At 56.2% G+C, this 17,748-nt stretch overlaps 1 protein-coding gene across 3 annotated transcripts in view; it reads right to left on the minus strand.

Annotated features, from left to right (window-relative positions):
* PPP6R1 (protein phosphatase 6 regulatory subunit 1) overlaps positions 1-13,794 on the minus strand; it is a 31,334-nt gene extending 17,540 nt beyond the window's left edge. For 2 of the 3 annotated variants that reach the window (XM_050771679.1, XM_050771680.1), the window contains exons 1-2: positions 10,372-10,461; positions 1,382-1,614 (exon numbers count right to left, since the gene is read on the minus strand). In XM_050771679.1, the coding sequence (XP_050627636.1) occupies positions 1,382-1,614; positions 10,372-10,395 (257 nt within the window). In that variant the 5' untranslated portion in view covers positions 10,396-10,461. Of the gene's footprint in view, positions 1-1,381; positions 1,615-10,371; positions 10,462-13,195 lie in introns of those variants that run through there. The other variant, XM_050771681.1, reaches the window with a different exon arrangement.
* Between the last annotated feature and the right edge of the window lie 3,954 nt (positions 13,795-17,748).

Consider the following 17,748-nt stretch of genomic DNA (forward strand, 5'->3'; position numbering starts at 1 on the left):
GGGAAAGGGCATGACAAGGCAGAGGACAGGGCTGACGCAGAAATAAGGGCCCACACCAGGCCTCCCCTACCCTGCTAACACCCAGCCGTCCCATCCTAGGCTCCTCACCACCCCCAAGACAAGCCTGGTCCTGAAGCTCCTGTGCTTCCCAATCCCCCAACAGATAACGCTCATCCCTTCTGACTCAGCGGCTTCACTTGCCGCCCCGTACACTGCCCCAGTTCCGCTGACTCCTGGAACCTTGCTCAGCTTCCAGCCCCACCTCCTGCCTCCCTTCTCCAAACTCTCACACGGTGCCTGACGGCTCCAAGACAAGAGCCACCCCAGCAGCAGCCATTCAAGGCCCTGAGGGACCACAATCTGCTCTAGGACTGTGCGGAGGTGCCCCTTGGAAGGCCAAAGCAGGCAGATCACTTGAGGTCAGGAGTTTGAGACCAGCCTGGGCAACATGGCAAAACCCCGTCTCTACTAAAAATACAAAAATTAGCCAGGTGTGGTGACTTATAGTCCCAGCTACTGAGGAGGGTGAGGCAGGAGAATCACTTGAATCCGGGAGGCAGAGGTTGCAGTGAGACAATCATGCCACTGCATTCCAACCTGGTGACACAGTGAGTCTCCAAAAACAAAAAAAAAGTGTCTTTTGAGTATCACTTGGATTAAAAAATAAGTAATCTTTTTTTTTTTTTTTTTTTGAGTCAGAGTCTCACTCTGTCACCCAGGCTGGGGTGCAGTGGCCGGATCTCAGCTCACTGCAGGCTCCGCCTCCTGGGTTTACGCCATTCTGCCTCAGCCTCCCGAGTAGCTGGGACTACAGGTGTCGCCACCTCGCCCGGCTAGTTTTTTGTATTTTTTTAGTAGAGATGGGGTTTCACCGTGTTAGCCAGGATGGTCTCCATCTCCTGACCTCATGATCCGCCCGTCTCAGCCTCCCAAAGTGCTGGGATTACAGGCTTGAGCCACCGCGCCCGGCCAAAAAATAAGTAATCTTAAAATGTCTTCAATAGCAGACAAACATCTCGCAAACACACAAAAAATTTTTTTAATAAAAAATAAATAAAATAAAAAGCGTCGAATAAACAGAAAAACCAGCCAGGCATGTTGTCACACACTTGTGGTCCCAGCTACTCGGGAGATTGAGGCGGGAGGATCGCTTGGGCCCATGACTTTGTGGCTCCTGTGACTATGCCACTGCATTCCTTGGTCTGCACCCAGTGAGCTGTGAGGCCTTGTGCAGGGGCCTGGCTGCTCCCTGCCTCGCTTTCCTGATCCCCAAACTGGAGTTGACTGATACTGACGCATTTCAGGGTAGCTGTGAGGCTTGCGTAGTGAAGGTATGTGTGATGCTGATAGGGACGGGCTGGCCAGGAGCGAGGGAACTCACTTGTAGCGAAGCCGCTCCTCACCGCTAGCGGGCGGCTCCTGGGTGACCCAGGCCACCATGGCCTGCAGGTGGGGTGGCTGCAGCAGGAAGTCCAGCAGCTTGCGGTTGACCACCTTGCACTCCTGCAGCACGTCTTCCTCGTCCAGCAGCTCCGGCAGGCTCAGGTCCTCCCGCTCCAGCAGCGTGTCCAGGTGTGAGCTTGTGTGCAGGTCAAACTTCCAAAACATGGCGCCCTACAGGCATGAACACAACCAGCGCCGCGTCAGACGCCCCAGGGGAGTCCCTGCTGGACGAGGGGCTGACCACAGGGGCTGAGTGCCCACCTTGGGCACAGCCTCTCCCCAAGACCCAGCCCTCTCCCTCACATTGAGCCCAGCCCCACCCTGGGACTGCCCACAGGCTCAGTGCCTCCATCACTCATGCTTAATAAGGCTCCCACTGAGTACCAGGCTCCTACAGCTGCCCTCGAGCCCACCCCTCTTCCCCACCTCCAGCCTCCAGGCCGCCTCGCCTGAGGTCCGGGGGGTCACTTCACACCCGAGGCCTCGGGCCTGGTGAAGTCCCCAGTGTGGACTGTGTGCAGGGCATGCGAGTAGAGGCTGGACACTGTGCACTGAGAGGCCTCAGGCCCTGTCTCCCCATGAGGGTCTGGGTCCACTATCCCCACTTTTGGGTGGGACACCGCAGGGGCGGGGCCTGAACCTCTGTCTTCAAATTTGCTTCAACCTGTATTTGTTCAACAAACTCAAACGCCCGATGACTTTCAGCACACGGCTGCTGCTTGGCCCAGCAAATCACCCGAGGCTGCGTGGGAGGCATGGGGCGGTGGCAGGGGGAAGAGAGGAAGTCTGTGCGTCTCCAGGCTGTGGCCGTTGCCTGGACACCACTCACACACAAACACACCCCAACCATCCTCTCACCCAGCACCTGGGCTGGAACGAGGAAGAGGAAAAGTTGGAAGGGAGGGGCCCCCAGAACAGTCACTGACCAGGACCTGAAGGAACCCAGGGTGGGATAGACAGATACTGCAGAGGAAGAACAAAGCCAGCAACACCCAGCCCTGACCCTGTCCCCATCTGGAGCTGGCTCCCGCCCTCTGGAGGACAGCGTCTGGTTCCTCGGCCTGGTTCCAGCCCCTAAACACTCCTGCACAGGAACTCACTGGCAATAAGGACACATACACAGAGCATTAACAAGATGCCAGGCAACCCCATTCTGAGCCCCTGCCCTGTACTATGTCACTGCTCCGCAGGGCCCTACAAAGCCTCCACACAGACCGTCCACTGCAGAGCTCACCTGCGACGTGTGCTCTCGGCACCTGGTGACAATGGTCCTGGCTCTGCATGTGTGCTGTACACACGATGTCCAAGCCACCAGCAGCCCCCAAGCAAGCTGCCATCACCCGCCACAGAGGACAAGGGGCAACCAAAGCCCGGTAAGTCAGGCAGCATCCTGGCATCTCAAAGGCCATCTGGTCCCAGCAGACAGCCTTTGTGGAGTTCTCATCAGTTAAGACACTGACCAGAGCTCAGGCTCGTCACCGGCCTCCTGACAACCATATCACCGGCTAAGGCCACTGCTGCCCCCAACTCACCACAAAGCAGGCTGGGAACAGAGCAGAGCCGGCACGGGAGGCCGGGGTGCCTCTCCCACAGCCCTTCACCGCCGTCACTCCCAGGCACAGATGTTAGTCCCTTTCCTTCAACGCCCTTCTGCAGCTTCTTCCAGTTCCGTCATTCCCTTAGCACAGGCCTCCACCATGTCCTCGAGCCCCTCTGACCTGTCACTTCAGTGCCCATTAGCCGCCAGGCCTGACTCAGTCCCAGACCCCAGGGAAGAGACAGGGAGACATGGAGCACCAGGCCCAGGGAAGAGACTTCATCCAAGCTTAGGCGAGCAGTCCAGGCTGACAACGGGCAGGACAGAGTCCCACACATGGCCTCAGGCAGGTCAAACGCCGCCTAGGCCTCCTTTCCTCTCCTTCCCGCCTAACTTGAAGCCAGGCCAGCCTGGGGCCAGGATCTCCTCACTCATCCACCCTGACCACCCTAAGGCTGGGCTCAGCTTGGGAGGCTGCAGTCCAGACCTCGCTCCCAGGCTGCCGGTCTGCCTCGGTGACTCCAGGCTGGCAACAACCTTGATATGACACTATAGGTCCCTAAACCTGGCCAATGACATTTGAGAGTGGAGCAGAGGGAAGAGCTCTGTGACCAACGTCAGTCATGGCGGCAGCGGGAGGACTGGGGGAGACAGCAGCAGCCTCCAGGCATTTGAACCCCTGCTCCTCTGGGGGGTCTGCCAGGTCCCAGTCCGCAGCACCCAGCGACTCACCTCTTACCCCTCACCAGTCCACTTTTCCCAATAATCCTTTTTCTTTGAGATGGAGTCTCACTCTGTCGCCCAGGCTGGAGTGCAGTGGCACAATCTAGGTTCACCGCAACCTTCGCCTCCCGGGTTCAGGCAATTCTCCCGCCTCCGCCTCCCCAGTAGCTGTACTACATGCATCCGCCACCACGCCCGGCTAATTTTTGTATTTTAGTAGAAATGGGGTTTCACCATGTTGGCCAGGCTGGTTTCAAACTCCTAACCGTGGGTGATCCGCCCACCTGGGCCTCCCAAAGTGTTGGGATTACAGGCGTAAGCCACCACGCCCAGACTCCCAATATTCCTTCTAAGGTCGGGCGCAGTGGCTCACACCTATAATCCCAGAACTTTGGGAAGCCCCGGCGGGCAGGTCACCCGAGGTCAGGAGTTTGACACGAGCCTGGCCAACATGGTGAAACTCCATTTCTACTAAAAATACAAAAATTAGCCAAGTGTGGTGTTGGGTGCCTGTAGTCCCAGCTACTCGGGAGGCTGAGGCAGGAGAATCGCCTGAATCCGGGAGTGGAGGTTGCAGTGAACCAAGATTGCGCCACTGCACTCCAGCCTGGGTGACAGAGCAACACTCAGTCTCGGAAAAAAAAAAATTCTTTTAAAGCACAACCATGAGTACCTCCACCTGCTCAGTGATGTGCACTCCACCAAGCCTGCATCCAGGCTCCGATGCCCCTGCCCAGCCAGCTCACCGACTGACCTCCGTGCCCACGGTGACCCCAGTGCCCTGGGGAGGCCGTGCCCCACACCACCTCGCCAGTGCTCCTGGGGCTGCCACTTCAGGTGTTTCCTGCACAGCCCGTGGCTGCCTGAGGCACAGTGCTGGATGGATGTCCAGAAGGCCCTGCAGGTCTGGGTGAATGGGGGCATCCCAGGCACTCCAGGCAATGATGTCAATGGTATCGGCCGGGGCGCTCCGGCACCTGCACTGCGCTGACTGCTCTAAACAGGACTTCACAGCCATTACCTCCACCAACTCTCACAACCACCCTCCAGGGAATGGCCTCATTTTACAGGAGAGGAAACTGAGGCACACCAAAGTAAACGCCCATGCCCCGATCTAGGGGTTGGTGGGCAGTGAAGCCGGCACTCTCAGCCTTTAGAAGTTGAATTCTCAGGGTGCAGAGCCCCAGCACAGGGCCTGTGTAGTGGACACTTAAGGGATGAACGAGCGAGTTCTGGCTGGGCCGGCTCCAGCACTCGCTCTGCCTGAGGGACTAGCCCTGCCCACGGTGACCCCGACTCTCATCTCAGGGAGGAACCTGTCATTTCCAGGCCCACCCTGGAGGGACCTGTCTGGATGGTAAGCTCCCTGTCCGCCTTGTCCCAGCTCCTAGTGCTTACTCAACAGACACCCCTGGATTCAGGGTGGAGGGCTGTGGTCCTCAGGTCCCTCCCAGACCAGCTGTGACAGCACAGCTCGGCCAGAGACCTGAGTTCTCCTCCAGCCAGGCACCACCAGAAATCTAGGGACTTCTCAGGCCTCCCACCCCGACCCAGGCACCACTGACCTCCCCAAACATAACCATTCCACCCCTTCTGCCTGCATGACCACCAGGTGACAGCAGGCCCCCCACACTCGACCGCAGGTGCCCCCTGCTCATCCCCCTCCCCACAGCCATGCAGAGCTTGCTGAAGGGAAAATCAGACTCGCCCTCTCGTCAGGTCAGCGCCTGGGACTCTCAATGGCCTCCCACTTCCTACTCGCCCTGGCCACGCTGGCCTTCTGTTTCCAGAACACACTAAGCTTGGGTCTACCTCAGCGACTTTGTCTTCTTTTTGTCTCACTTCTTCTCATCTTCGGATCTCTTACCGAGCATTCACCTCACAGAAGGGCCTTCCCTGGCCTGCCTGGCTCAAGCAGCGAGCCCCGCCTTTGTCACCACTGTCTCCGTCTCCCTGAGCTGTGCACTCTGACCTGCCGCCTGGAAGCATCTCTATGGCACAGCAATGAAGCTGCAGGTGCACACTCGTGGCTCTACAAGGCTTCCTCTAGAACCTTCCTCCTAGGTTACCATGGGCACCTGAGGGCGGCACCTAGCACGGAACCTGGCCCTGGCAATAAATGCTCAGAAATATTAGCTGAAAAGCAAACCTCATTTTCACAAGGCCCTAGCTCCTCCCAGGCAAGGAGGCTGCCGCACCTCTCAGGGCGTGGACAAAGTGAAATCACTCCCACCCTGGCCCCTCCCAGCCACTCCTACAGGGTGCCTGAATCAAGAGGTGGGGGAAAGTGCAAGACCGCCCTGGGCAGGCTGGGGAGGCTGGGGCTGGCCCTCAGGGCCGACCCAGGCAGGCAATGGGTGTGTATTTTCCCCTGTGTCGAGAGTGACGAAGGCACCACCACCTCACAGGGAAATATAACTATGTCCTTTCCTTGCTCTGAGAACCTCTGTGTGCACAGCGGTAACTCCTCACCGCCACTTCTGCCCAGATGCTAGACCTCCTCGAGGGACCATCCCCTACTTCCCATCCCACTTGACAAGGAATGCGACAGGCCGACCACCGAGTGTCCATGTCACAGAAGAGAAAACTCAGGCTCAGCAAAGGTGACTCACCAGCGTGCTGACGGCAGCGGGGGCATGGATTTCCTGATCTGGGTGTACCTGGGACCAGAATAATCTCAAGGGGCAACCGCCACATTCATCATGACTCTGCCAATTTCCGGCCTAAGGCTGTGGCGAGCGAAGCACCGAGACGTGGCAAGCACACACACAGAGGCTCTTTCTCCGCGGGAGACCGGGCGGGCCGAAAGGCTGACCGCGCCACGCCAGCAAAGCCAGTCCCAAGGAGCGACACGCCACAGACTTCCACCTATGTGAAGCGTCCAGAACAGGCAAATCCATAGAGACAGAAAGGAGATTACAGGCTTTCAGGAGCTGGAGCGGATGGGGGGAAGTTCCTGAAAGGAAAGGGTGATTTAAAAAAAGTTCCAAAATCAATTATGGTGATGTTTCCCCAGTGTTGTGAATATACTAAGAACCACTGAATTGTATACTTTATTTATTATTGTTTTTCTTGAGACAGAGTCTCGCTCTGTTGCCCAGGATAGAGTGCAATGGCGCCATCTGGGCTCACTGTAACCTTCAGTTCCCGGGTTCAAGCAATTCTCCTGCCTCAGCCTCCCGAGTAGTGGGGACTACAAGCACGCAACACGGTGCTTGGCTAATTTTTTTTTGGGACAGAGTCTTGCGCTGTCACCGAGGCTGGAGTGTAGTGGCGCAATCTCGGCTCACTGCAACCTCCGCCTCCCGGGTTCAAGCAATTCTCCTGCCTCAGCCTCCTGAGTACCTGGGATTACAGGTATGCGCCACCACGCACAGCTAATTTTTTTTTTGTATTTTTTTTTTTTTTTTTAGTAAAGATGGGGTTTCACCATGTTGGCCAGGCTGGTCTTGAATGCCTGACCTCAAGTGATCCGCCTGCCTCGGCCTCCCAAAGTGCTAGGCTTATAGGCGTGAGCCACCACTCCTGGCTGTGCACTCTAAATGGATGAACTGTATGGAATACCTCAATAAAAACTGTTGGAAAAAAAAAAAAAAAAAAAAAACCTGCCTCAGGCCATCGGCCATGGCAGGGCCAGAGCCCGGGCCAGGCTCAGGCCTTGTACTATGCCCCAGCGTCCACAGAGCTGACGAGATGCCGGCCAGACTGGCAGAGCTGAAGCTGCCAAGGCTCCGCCCTGGGGCACTCACGCAGGTTACCCCTTCCCCATCCCTCACCACCAACAGCCCTAAGCTAGGTGAGCCCCTCCACCATGGGGGCAGGACAGGAGCAGCACCAAACCCACATCTGTAGAAAATCCATGGACCCGGCCGGGCGCGGTGGCTCAAGCCTGTAATCCCAGCACTTTGGGAGGCCGAGACGGGCGGATCACGAGGTCAGGAGATCGAGACCATCCTGGCTAACACGGTGAAACCCCGTCTCTACTAAAATACAAAAAAAATTAGCCGGTCGAGGTGGCGGGCGCCTGTACTCCCAGCTACTCGGGAGGCTGAGGCAGGAGAATGGCGTAAACCCGGGAGGCGGGGCTTGCAGTGAGCTGAGATCCGGCCACTGCACTCCAGCCTGGGCAACAGAGCTAGACTCCGTCTCAAAAAAAAAAAAAAGAAAATCCATGGACCCGCACTTGCAGACACTTGTCTCAGCTCCACAACAAGACCACATGAAGAATTCTGATTATTCCGACAGTTTCATGTTGAAAAGGGGCCCAGAGCGGCGGAGCCACATGGCTAGCAAGAGGCTTCCAGGATGCCCTAGTCTCTAAACAAGAGGCAGAAATTCTCATACTGAGGCCCACCGTTCACTTCTAAGATACCTGATTAAAGGGCACAGGCCATAGCCCTCGGCCCCCAAACCCCCTACCCCTGCTACAGACTAACCCTCTGCTTCGGGGATAGTTAAGCATCACGCTTCCCCTCCAAACCCAGCTCCCCAGAGAACTGGGGCAGGGGCTGCCAGAACGAGACAGGAGGGTGCTTGCTGGTGCATGGCATCCAAGAACCTTGGCCCCGAGAACCCAGACAGTCCCTTGAACTCTCCCCCTCAAGTGGCTCCTCTGAAAACCAGAGTAGACTGAAAGGCTCAAACGCAATCGGGTGGTCGACACTACAAACTTCAATTCTCAGGCTCTAAACAGAATGAAGATGCAAATACGGAAGAACAGAAAAAAAGAGAAAAAAAAAAAACTTTCTTCCACCACAAACTCTGAATGCACTATGGCCTGAAGCCCTCTCAGTCCCCTCTCCCAACTTAATGAAGCCTGCTAGAACCCCTGGGAATGGGGCAGGAGAGGTGGGTTTCACGCTCACTCTAACTAGGTGAACCCGGGCAGACACTTGACTTCTCTGAGTCTCATTTCCTCATCCGTGAAAACGAGACACAGCCCACCAGGGCGGGCTGCTGTGGAAAGGCACACAGCTAAAGCAGGTGGCCCTGACACAGCAGGAGCTTGGCAGGTGCAAGTCCCTTTCGGTCCAACCCTGAGGCCACGTCCAGACGCTTCCTGGCAGGACAGGTAGGGACCGTCACGACCCCAAAGGTGATGGTGCTAAACACAGCGGAGCAGGAGACAGGCTCTACCCATTTGCCTAAGTGACTCAAGCACTTTTCCTCAGACCATTCGGATACTACTGCAGGCGCCGTGCACCCCGCCACCCCCATTCTTTGCAACTTTTAGCAACTTCAAGAAAGCGGAAGTGACTACCACTAGTTTTTAGCTACCGTTTGAAAACCAAGAGTCTGGCTGCAAACGGAAGAAGGGGAAATTGTAAATGAGAAAGGAAGCCATTAAAAACGAAAACTACCTCTGCCGTTCTCCCTCCACCAGCTCTGCACTATTGCCTCTGGTTTCTTATTTTGCTGTGGTGTTCTAGGGCCTTCAACACCAGTCACCCCTCAAGGGCCTAACAGCCCCTTCCTTCCCCTGCTTGGACAGGCACTAACGGCGGCTCCCACAAAGCCATCCCCACTGCTGCAGGCATCCGTCCAAACACAGCTCTGCCGCCAGGGGACTGACGGGCCCACGCTTCATCTGTCACCCCTCCTCAACCCGCGCTGACCCATGAGCACCCAGAAATGGAGGCCAGGGCACAAAGGCCCCGGGGGCCTCCAGAGACAGCCGCCTGAGCTGCCCCCATGCTCAGCGGAAGCTGCAACGCCTGGCCCCCTGGCCAGTACCCCAGGAAGAGAAAGAGCCTGCTACCAGCAGCAGGTTGCCCAGCACCCAGCTCCTTAAAGGGCCCAGAGTCCCAAGGACAGCAAGACCATCTCCCTCTAATATCTCCCAAGCCTCCGTCAGCTCTCAGCCAAATCTGAAAGGGGTTTGGGAACACCCAATTCCAGGGACGCAGCGACAGTAATGGCCACCCCACCATCTCTGAGCAGGACCTACGGGGTGTGCCAGCTGCAGAACCCAGCACCACCCACTCAGCAAGCAGGAATCAGGGACACCAATTTGGTAGAAGGGGACCTGTCCAAGACCCGACAAGATGATGAGCGAGGGCTTTCCTGTGGCTTGGGAAAGCCTTGGGGAGGGTCCCCACTTAAAGAGGACCCTCAGTGGCTCCCCCTCTGGCCCCAGAAGCACACCCTGCCAAGGGAGCTGGTAGCCCTGGTCCAACCCCAGGGAATGGAATAACTGGGAAACAGAAGAGTCTAGAAACACTGGCCGAGGACTGGGACGGGGACTTGAACGCCCACATTCAGATCGTCTCCTGAACTGGCCACAGGTTTAAAGGAAAAAAAGGAAAAGATCAACAAACAGATTTTGAAATAGCTCTTTGGAAAAACAGAATGGGGCAGAGTTAGTGTTACAATGTGATCCGAAGTCAGAAAAGCGTGCATTCCCATTTTACCTCCCCAAACTGAAATATCTGTGGCCCAGACCAAGGATCTCACCCCACCGAGCCCCAGTTTCCTTATCCGGGAAATACCTTACAGATGGGGCTACTGTAAGGCAGCACCCTGTGGAGAAAGACCCACAAAACCGGCGTGCAAAGGAAAAACCACGGTTTGGCATGGAAAGGCGGGTGAGCCCCACCAAGCCGGGTGCCGAGTGATTCCTACTCTGGGAAGGCCCCTCACTCTCACCAAAGCTCCCAGGCCTCTCTCACCTCACCTCTTGCTATCTCCCGCATGGGTGCCACACCTGACTGCCCTCGGCCCAGACTGGGCTACTCCCTCCTCCTTCCCTGAGCTCTTCGAGCCTGACTAGCTCCTCCTGGGTCCTTCAGGCCCCCACACAGACACCACTTCCTCCAGGGAGCCTCCCCACTGCATCTGTGTCAGGGGCCTGCTCCACACTGCTTCCACGGCATCCCACAGTCACCCGAGGACAGCACGTGAGCCTCGGCTCTGTGACAGGATGTACCTGTTCAGTCATCTGCCTCCCCTGAAACACGCTGACTTCCCAGGATCTAGCGTCAGGCCAGGCCCAACTAAAGCTACTTGTGAATTAATGAAAACTGAAGCCAGAGAAAGGTGTTCTGTTAAGATCACTGGGCCACACATCCCAGAAAAAAAAATGGGGAGGGTACCAGACAAGCAGGTTCTCCTCGAATGGAAAGAAACAGTAGATTAACCAACAAAAGCTAACGGCCACAAAGATGGTGGCAACTCGCAATACACAACTCACCAACACACAGCTCAGGAGTCACAACAGAGCAAATGAGCCACAACGACACACAGCACCCCGGCAGTGGAGCAAAGCTCTCCTCCTCTGCGCTGCCCACATTTGGGCTGGACAGTTCTTTTTGGTGCTGGGACTGCCCGTGCATTGGAGGACACTTAGCAACATCCCTGGCCTCCACCTCCACTCACCAGATACTGGCAGCACTCCCCCCAGTTGGAACAACCAAAAACATCTCCAGATATCGCCAACTGTCCCCAGCTGAGAACCACTGCAACAGACACTCCCAAATCAAATAACAATCGAAAGAACGGCCAGATATGGTGTCCCACACCTATAATCCCAGCTCTCTGGGAGGCTAGGCAGGAGGACTGCTTGAGCTCACGAGTTTGAAATCAGCCTGGGCACCATGGCAGGGCACCATAGCAAGACCCAGTCTTTACAAAAAATACAAACATTAGCTGGGCGTGTACAAAAAAATACAAAAATTGAGCAAGCATTGCAGCACGTGCCTGTAGTCGCAGCTACTCAGGAGGCTGAGGTGGGAAGATCACTTGAGTCCAGCAGTTCAAGGCTGCAGTGAGCAATGATTAGACCACTGCACTCCAGGTTGGGCAAAGGAGCAAAACTCAGTCTCAAAATCATCACCATCATCCAAAGAGCTACTGATTGCAGAGCACAATGTACCTTGCATTCTGCCCCAGGCTTCTACAAACCTTGCACTTAATCCCTAGAACTACCCTCTGAGGAGAGCAGTCTGCTATCCCCACTTACAGATGAAGAACAACTTGTCCAAGGTCTCACCACTTGGAAAAGCAGAAGCCAGACTCGGCCTAGGTCTGTCTGACAAAAAGTCCTCTAACAATTAGCTGGACTGCCTTCTCATGATCCCAATCCCAGAACTAGAGTTAGGTGGTCTCATGTAACTTATGCAAAATGATACATGTTGGGCAAAAGTTTAAAAAAAAAAAAAAAAAAAAAAAAGCATAACATTTTAAACAGCACAAGCAGCTCCAACAGCCCTTCCACCACTAGTAAGCACACGTGGCCGGGTGCCGTGAGCATTTCCACGTGTGTTGTGCATGGATGTAAACCAAGTCCTCATCACGGGTTACTCAGGCAATCTCCAGTCCTTGCTGCATTTGCAGGGCACGGTGATGGTTAGATCCTCGCCCTTGGGCTGGATGAAATCCCACTGCAGTTTCTCTACAACTGTGAACCCAGTACCGCGCCTGACAGTCTACGCAGCTGCCTTTACTGAAACATCTTACTTTTCAGGAGGATGTTTATGGTCATGTCTGTGTGTACAAAGAGCGAGCAAGAAAGACCCTAACCAGAGGTCCCATTCAAGGCCTGGACAAGCACCCCGGGCCGAGCTACTCTGCCCCTCACCCTCCCAACACATCTTCACTCAGGACTCCGACCTTCCTTCCTTGACATATCTGCACGTGCTGCTCCTTCCCCCTCTCCCGGAAGGCCCTTCTTCCCACTCTCCATCTGTCACCTCCTACTCATCCTTCCTAGACAGAAAAAGCCATCCATCCAGCCAGTCTCACCAGTGCCTTGCGCTCTGTGGCCCCCTGCAGCTCCCTAAGTTACCTCCATCACAACACACAGGAATTGTGACTGTCCGGTTCTGCCTTTGTCCCCCCCACTCCAGGGACCGGCCCCACCTCCAGGGCAGGGCCTAGGACTGATGACCCCTCCTCGGAGCCCAGCGCCAGGCGCCCTGCCTGCCCTCAGCAGGCTTCATCTCACTGAAGCAGGCCGGAGTGGTAGCTGCTCCAGAGAAGCCCCGCTCCCAGGTCCCTCGCACAAGAAACCGGAGGCGGGAGAGGGTCGGTCAAGGTGAAGACAAGCCCCGATCCCCCAGTCCTGAGCTCCGGGGTGACAGGCAACGGATCTAAGGAGGCTGAGCCGCGGAAGAGGCGGCGGGGCAGAGATTGGGGCGAGAGAGATGGGTGTAAGCGGGCAAAGTCCAGGGTAACCAGGAAGAAAGACTCCTGGGGAGCCGGGGGACCGGCCAGAGAGGCAAGAGAGCGGAGCTGAGGCTCAGGGACTGGGGAGCGCAGCTGCCAAGAGAGCGGGTGGGAAAAGCCCGAGGGCAAGAAACTGAGAGGTGGGTGGCGGGGGAGCTGAGGAGAGATTAAGAGACTGGAGAGGGTCGAGGGGGAAGAAACGGGGGCCCGTGGAGAGGGAACCCGAAGGAAGGAGGATCCCAAGCAGAAAAGACCGGCGGGGGTCCGGAGAGGGGAAGACGTGGGGGCCTGGTCCTGGAGAGGCAGGGTCGGGCGACACGGGCCGCTCACCTGCGAGGGGGGGCGGCGGCTCCTCGCACTCGGGGCTCATCGGGGCGCCCCCCCCGCCCCGCCGCCGGCGGCTCCGGCCCCTGCTGCGGGGCCCGGTAAGTAGGGGCGGGGGCGGCGTCGGGGACTTGCGCAGGCGCCGGGGCTCGCGGGGTCCGCGCAGGCGCCCGCGGGTCGTGGGGTCCTCGCGCGCAGGGTCCTGCAGAGTTGAGGGGGTCAGAGCCGGGTGGGGTTGCCGGCGGGCTGGGGGTGTCACGAGTCCGCGTAGGCGCCTCCGGGGTCCGCAGGCGAGGTGGGCGCGCCGACCAAGGCGGGTTGCGGGCGAGCCCGGTCGCGAGGCCCGCGCAGGCGCCTCAGCCGGGAAGACGGGGGAAGTTGCCTCGGTTTCCACACTCCAACCCAGCGCCCCGCGGGAGGGGAAGACGTCCTCCTCCCCGGTCCAAACGGGCCGCAGAGCCGAGCAGCGACCGACGGACGCCGAGGCCTACTTCCTTAACCGCCCCTTCCCCAAAGCCGCTCAGTCTCCGGGCTCTGCGGCCCGCCTCAGGGCCTCCGACGCCCGGCTCCCTCCGCCACTATCCCACAATCCCCCTAGCGCAGGACGACGCAGGAGGCCCCGCCCTCCCGCGGCGGTCTCGGTGCGCAGGTGCGGGAGGGGCCGCACGCCTGGGTGGTGCAGTGCGCGTGCGCCCGCGTGCTTCCGACCCCGCCCACTCCTGAACCCCGCCGCCGTAGACGCGCTTGCGCCCGTTGGTGCCAACGGTCTGGCCCGGAATAAACCCAGACAGCGCAATGAGCCGGAGCTGCGCACCGGCTCCGTTCCAAGTCCCCGTGAATATTCCGCCCCAGGATTTCCCTTCCCACTCGCTCCGTTTGGGAATCCGTTCGCTCTTCTGTCTCCTCTAATCATAGTCCGGCTTTGGCTCCAGGGTCGGGCTCTTGTGAAATCCAGACCTGGTTTTCACTCCAGCCAAGGCCAGGCGCCTTAGTCCCGCCCGGCTCTCGAGATAAGCGGCCTGCGAGCCTCAGGAACCCTCAGTCCTTTCCATTTGCTGGCGATAGTCCCGGCCGGGTCGCTAGTGTTGCCAGTTCCGCCCAAAGCCGCCTCTAATAGCATCAACTGGAAGAGACCTCCTAGACCTTGTGTCTAGATTGATGAAGGCCCCATCTGGCTTTGAGCCTCAGTTTCCCCAACTTTAATAGCCCCCCCCTCCCTGCCCATGTTAGAGGCCCACTGTTAAAATCGTGTGGGCGCGAGGACCTTTTTTTTTTTTTTTAAAGACTGCAAATTGGCCAGGCGCGGTGGCTCACGCCTGTAATCACAACACTTTGGAAGGCCCAAGGCAGAAGGATGGCATGAGCCCAGGAATTCGAGACCACCCTGGGCAGCCTAGGGAGACCCCCGTCTCTACAAAAGAAAATTTACAAAATTAGTTGGGCATGGTGGCCCGCGCCTGTAGCCTCAGCTATTCGGGAGGCTAAGACAGGGGAATAGCTTGAGCCCAGGCTGCAGTGAGCCGGATTGCACTAGTGCACTCCGGCCTAGGAGACAGCGAGAACCTGTCTCAAAAACAAACAAAGGGTCTGGCGCGGTGGCTCAGGCGTGTACCTGAGCTCAGGAGTTCCAGACTCCACACCTGTAATCCCAGCACTTTGGGAGGCCGAGGAGGGCGGATTGCGTGAGCTCAGGAGTTCGAGACCAGCCTGGGCAACACGGTGAAACCCCGTTTCTACTAAAATACACAAAAAAGGCCGGACGTGGCGGTGTGCGCCTGTAATCCCAGCTACTCGGGAGGCTGAGGCAGGAGAATTGCTTGAATCCGGGAGGCAGATGTTGCAGTAAAAAAAAAAGGCCGGGCGCGGTGGCTCACGCCTGTAATCTCAGCACTTTGGGAGGCCGAGGCAGGCAGATCACAAGGTCAGGAGATGGAGACCATCCTAGCTAACACAGTGAAACCCCGTCTCCACTAAAAAATACAAGACAATTAGCCGGGCGTGGTGGCAGGCGCCTGTAGTGCCCGCTACTCGGGAGGCTGAGGCAGGAGAATGGTGTGAACCTGGCAGGAGAATGGCGTGAACCTGGGAGGCAGAGCTTGCAGTGAGCCGAGATCGCGCCGTCACGCCACAGCACTCCAGCCTGGGCAACAGCAAGACTCTGCCTCAAACAACAACAACAACAACAACAACAACAAAAATCCAGTCCATTTGTCCTTCACATCTGTTACCTTTTATTTTTATTTATTTATTTATTTTTGAGACGGAGGCTGCAGTGCAGTGGTATGATCTTGGCTCACTGCAACCTCTGCCTCCCGTGTTCAAGTAATTCTCATGCCTCAGCCTCCTGAGTAGCTGGGATTACAGGTATGCACCACCACTCTTGGCTTTTTTTTTTTTTTTTTGAGAGACAGTCTCACTCTGTCACCCAGGCTGGAGTGCAATGGTGTGGTCTCAGCTCACTGCAACCTCTGCCTCCTGGGTTCAAGTGATTCTCCCACCTCAGTCTCCTGAGTAGCTGGGACTACAGGTGCTCGCCACCACACTCGGCTAATTTTTGTATTTTTAGTAGAGACGGGGTTTCACTATGTTGGCTGGGCTGGTCTCAAACTCCTAACCTTGTGATCCGCCTGCCTCCGCCTCCCAAAGTGCTGGGATTACAGGTGTAAGCCACTGCACCTGGCCTAATTATTGTATTTTCAGTAGAGATGGGGTTTCTCCATGTTGGCCGGGATGGTCTCGAACTCCTGACCTCACGTGACCCGCCTGCCTCGGCCTCTCAAAGTGCTGGGATTACAGGCATGAACCGCCGTGCCCAGCCGTAATTGCTTCAACCTTTGTCACTTTCACCAGCATTCACTAATGAACACTTGTCAGCAGTTTGGTTTTTCAGCCATGTCTCTTCCGGTCTCTGCTATTTCTAGAGTTTTTGTTGAACACAGTGTTGTTCGGTCCCTGTGTTACCTATTGTTGCATGACAGTCTCAGTAGCGTGTGTCATGTGCACAGTTCGGAGCTGCAGGTATGAAGGTTGGTAAGACTGGCTCTGCTCCCCATCTTTCATGCACCATCTCATAATAAAAGGCAGGTACACATCAATGAAGCCCAACTGTGTTAGCATATTTCAAGTCTCCAGTGGCCTCCCATCTGCTACTGTCCGTTGATCAAACAAAGTCACATAATCCGGCCAGGCTCGGTGGCTCACGCCTGCAATTGCAGCACTTTGGGAGGTCGAGGTGGGTGGATCATGAGGTCAGGAGTTTAAGACCAGCCTGGCCAACATGGTGAAACCCCGTCTCCATTAGCCTGGCACGGAGGCGGGCGCCTGTAGTCCCAGCTACTCGGGAGGCTGAGGCAGGAGAATTGCTTGAACCCAGGAGGCGGAGGTTGCAACAAGCCGAGATCGTGCCACTGCACTCCAGCCTGAGTGACAGAGCGAGACACCGTCTCGAGAGGAAAAAAAAAAAAAAAGAGCAAATTCACCCCTTCTTTGCCTTCTTTGTTCTATTGAGATCCTCAATGGATTGGATAATGCCAGTTCACATTGGTGAGGGAAGATCTTTATTCAGTCCGCTGATTCAAATGCTAGTCTCTTCCAGAAATACCCTCATAAACACACCCATAATGTTTTACCAGCTATCTGGACATTCCTTAGCCCAGTCAACACCTGAAATGAACCATCACAGAGAGGCATTTCCTTTTCCTTTTTTTCTATAGGGATGTTTTGTCTTTTACCAGCATTTGGCTTCCTTGTTTTTCTCCACAATGTGATGGCATCATTGCCACATTGTTTTAACACAGAGGTCAGGAACTGAGGGATAGGGATGTGGCTATTGTCCCTACCCTTCAAATGGAAGCTGGGAAGTTGTGGGGGCTTTAAGGACTGAAGTCTGGATTTCCACCCAGCAGAACTCACAGATAAACAATTGTGTTTGCATTAGAATTGGAACTTTTTATTTTCTTTTTCTTTTTTTTTTTTTGAGACGGAGTCTTGCTCTGTCGCCCAGGCTGGAGTGCAGTGGCGCGATCTGGGCTCACTGCAAGCTCTGCCTCCCGGGTTCACGCCATTCTCCTGCTTCAGCCTCCCGAGTAGCTGGGACTACAGGCACCTGCCACCACGCCCGGCTAGTTTTCTTGTATTTTTTAGTAGAGACAGGGTTTCACCATGTTAGCCAGGATGGTCTTGATCTCCTGACCTCGTGATCCACCCGTCTCGGCCTCCCAAAGTGCCGGGATTACAGGCTTGAGCCACCGCGCCCGGCCAGGAACTTTTTTTTTAAGAGACAGGGTCTGGCTCTGTCGCCCAGGCTGGAGTGCATGGCACGATCACAGATCACTGCAGCCTTGGACTCCTGGGCTCGAGCAATCCTCTCGCCTCAGCCTCCTGAGTAGCTGGGACTACAATTGGAACTTTTTTCTTGAGACAGGATCTCAGATCCTGCATCTACCTCTCAATTTATCCTGGATTTAGGAAGAGGGGTGATAAAAACCAATCCAAAAATCCCAGATGCACAAGAACAATCTACACAAAAGTAATGAGTCTGACATCAAATTGTCCTAGGA

The sequence above is a fragment of the Macaca thibetana genome, chromosome 19 (assembly GCF_024542745.1).
Source record: "Macaca thibetana thibetana isolate TM-01 chromosome 19, ASM2454274v1, whole genome shotgun sequence".
Classification (NCBI taxonomy): domain Eukaryota; kingdom Metazoa; phylum Chordata; class Mammalia; order Primates; family Cercopithecidae; genus Macaca; species Macaca thibetana.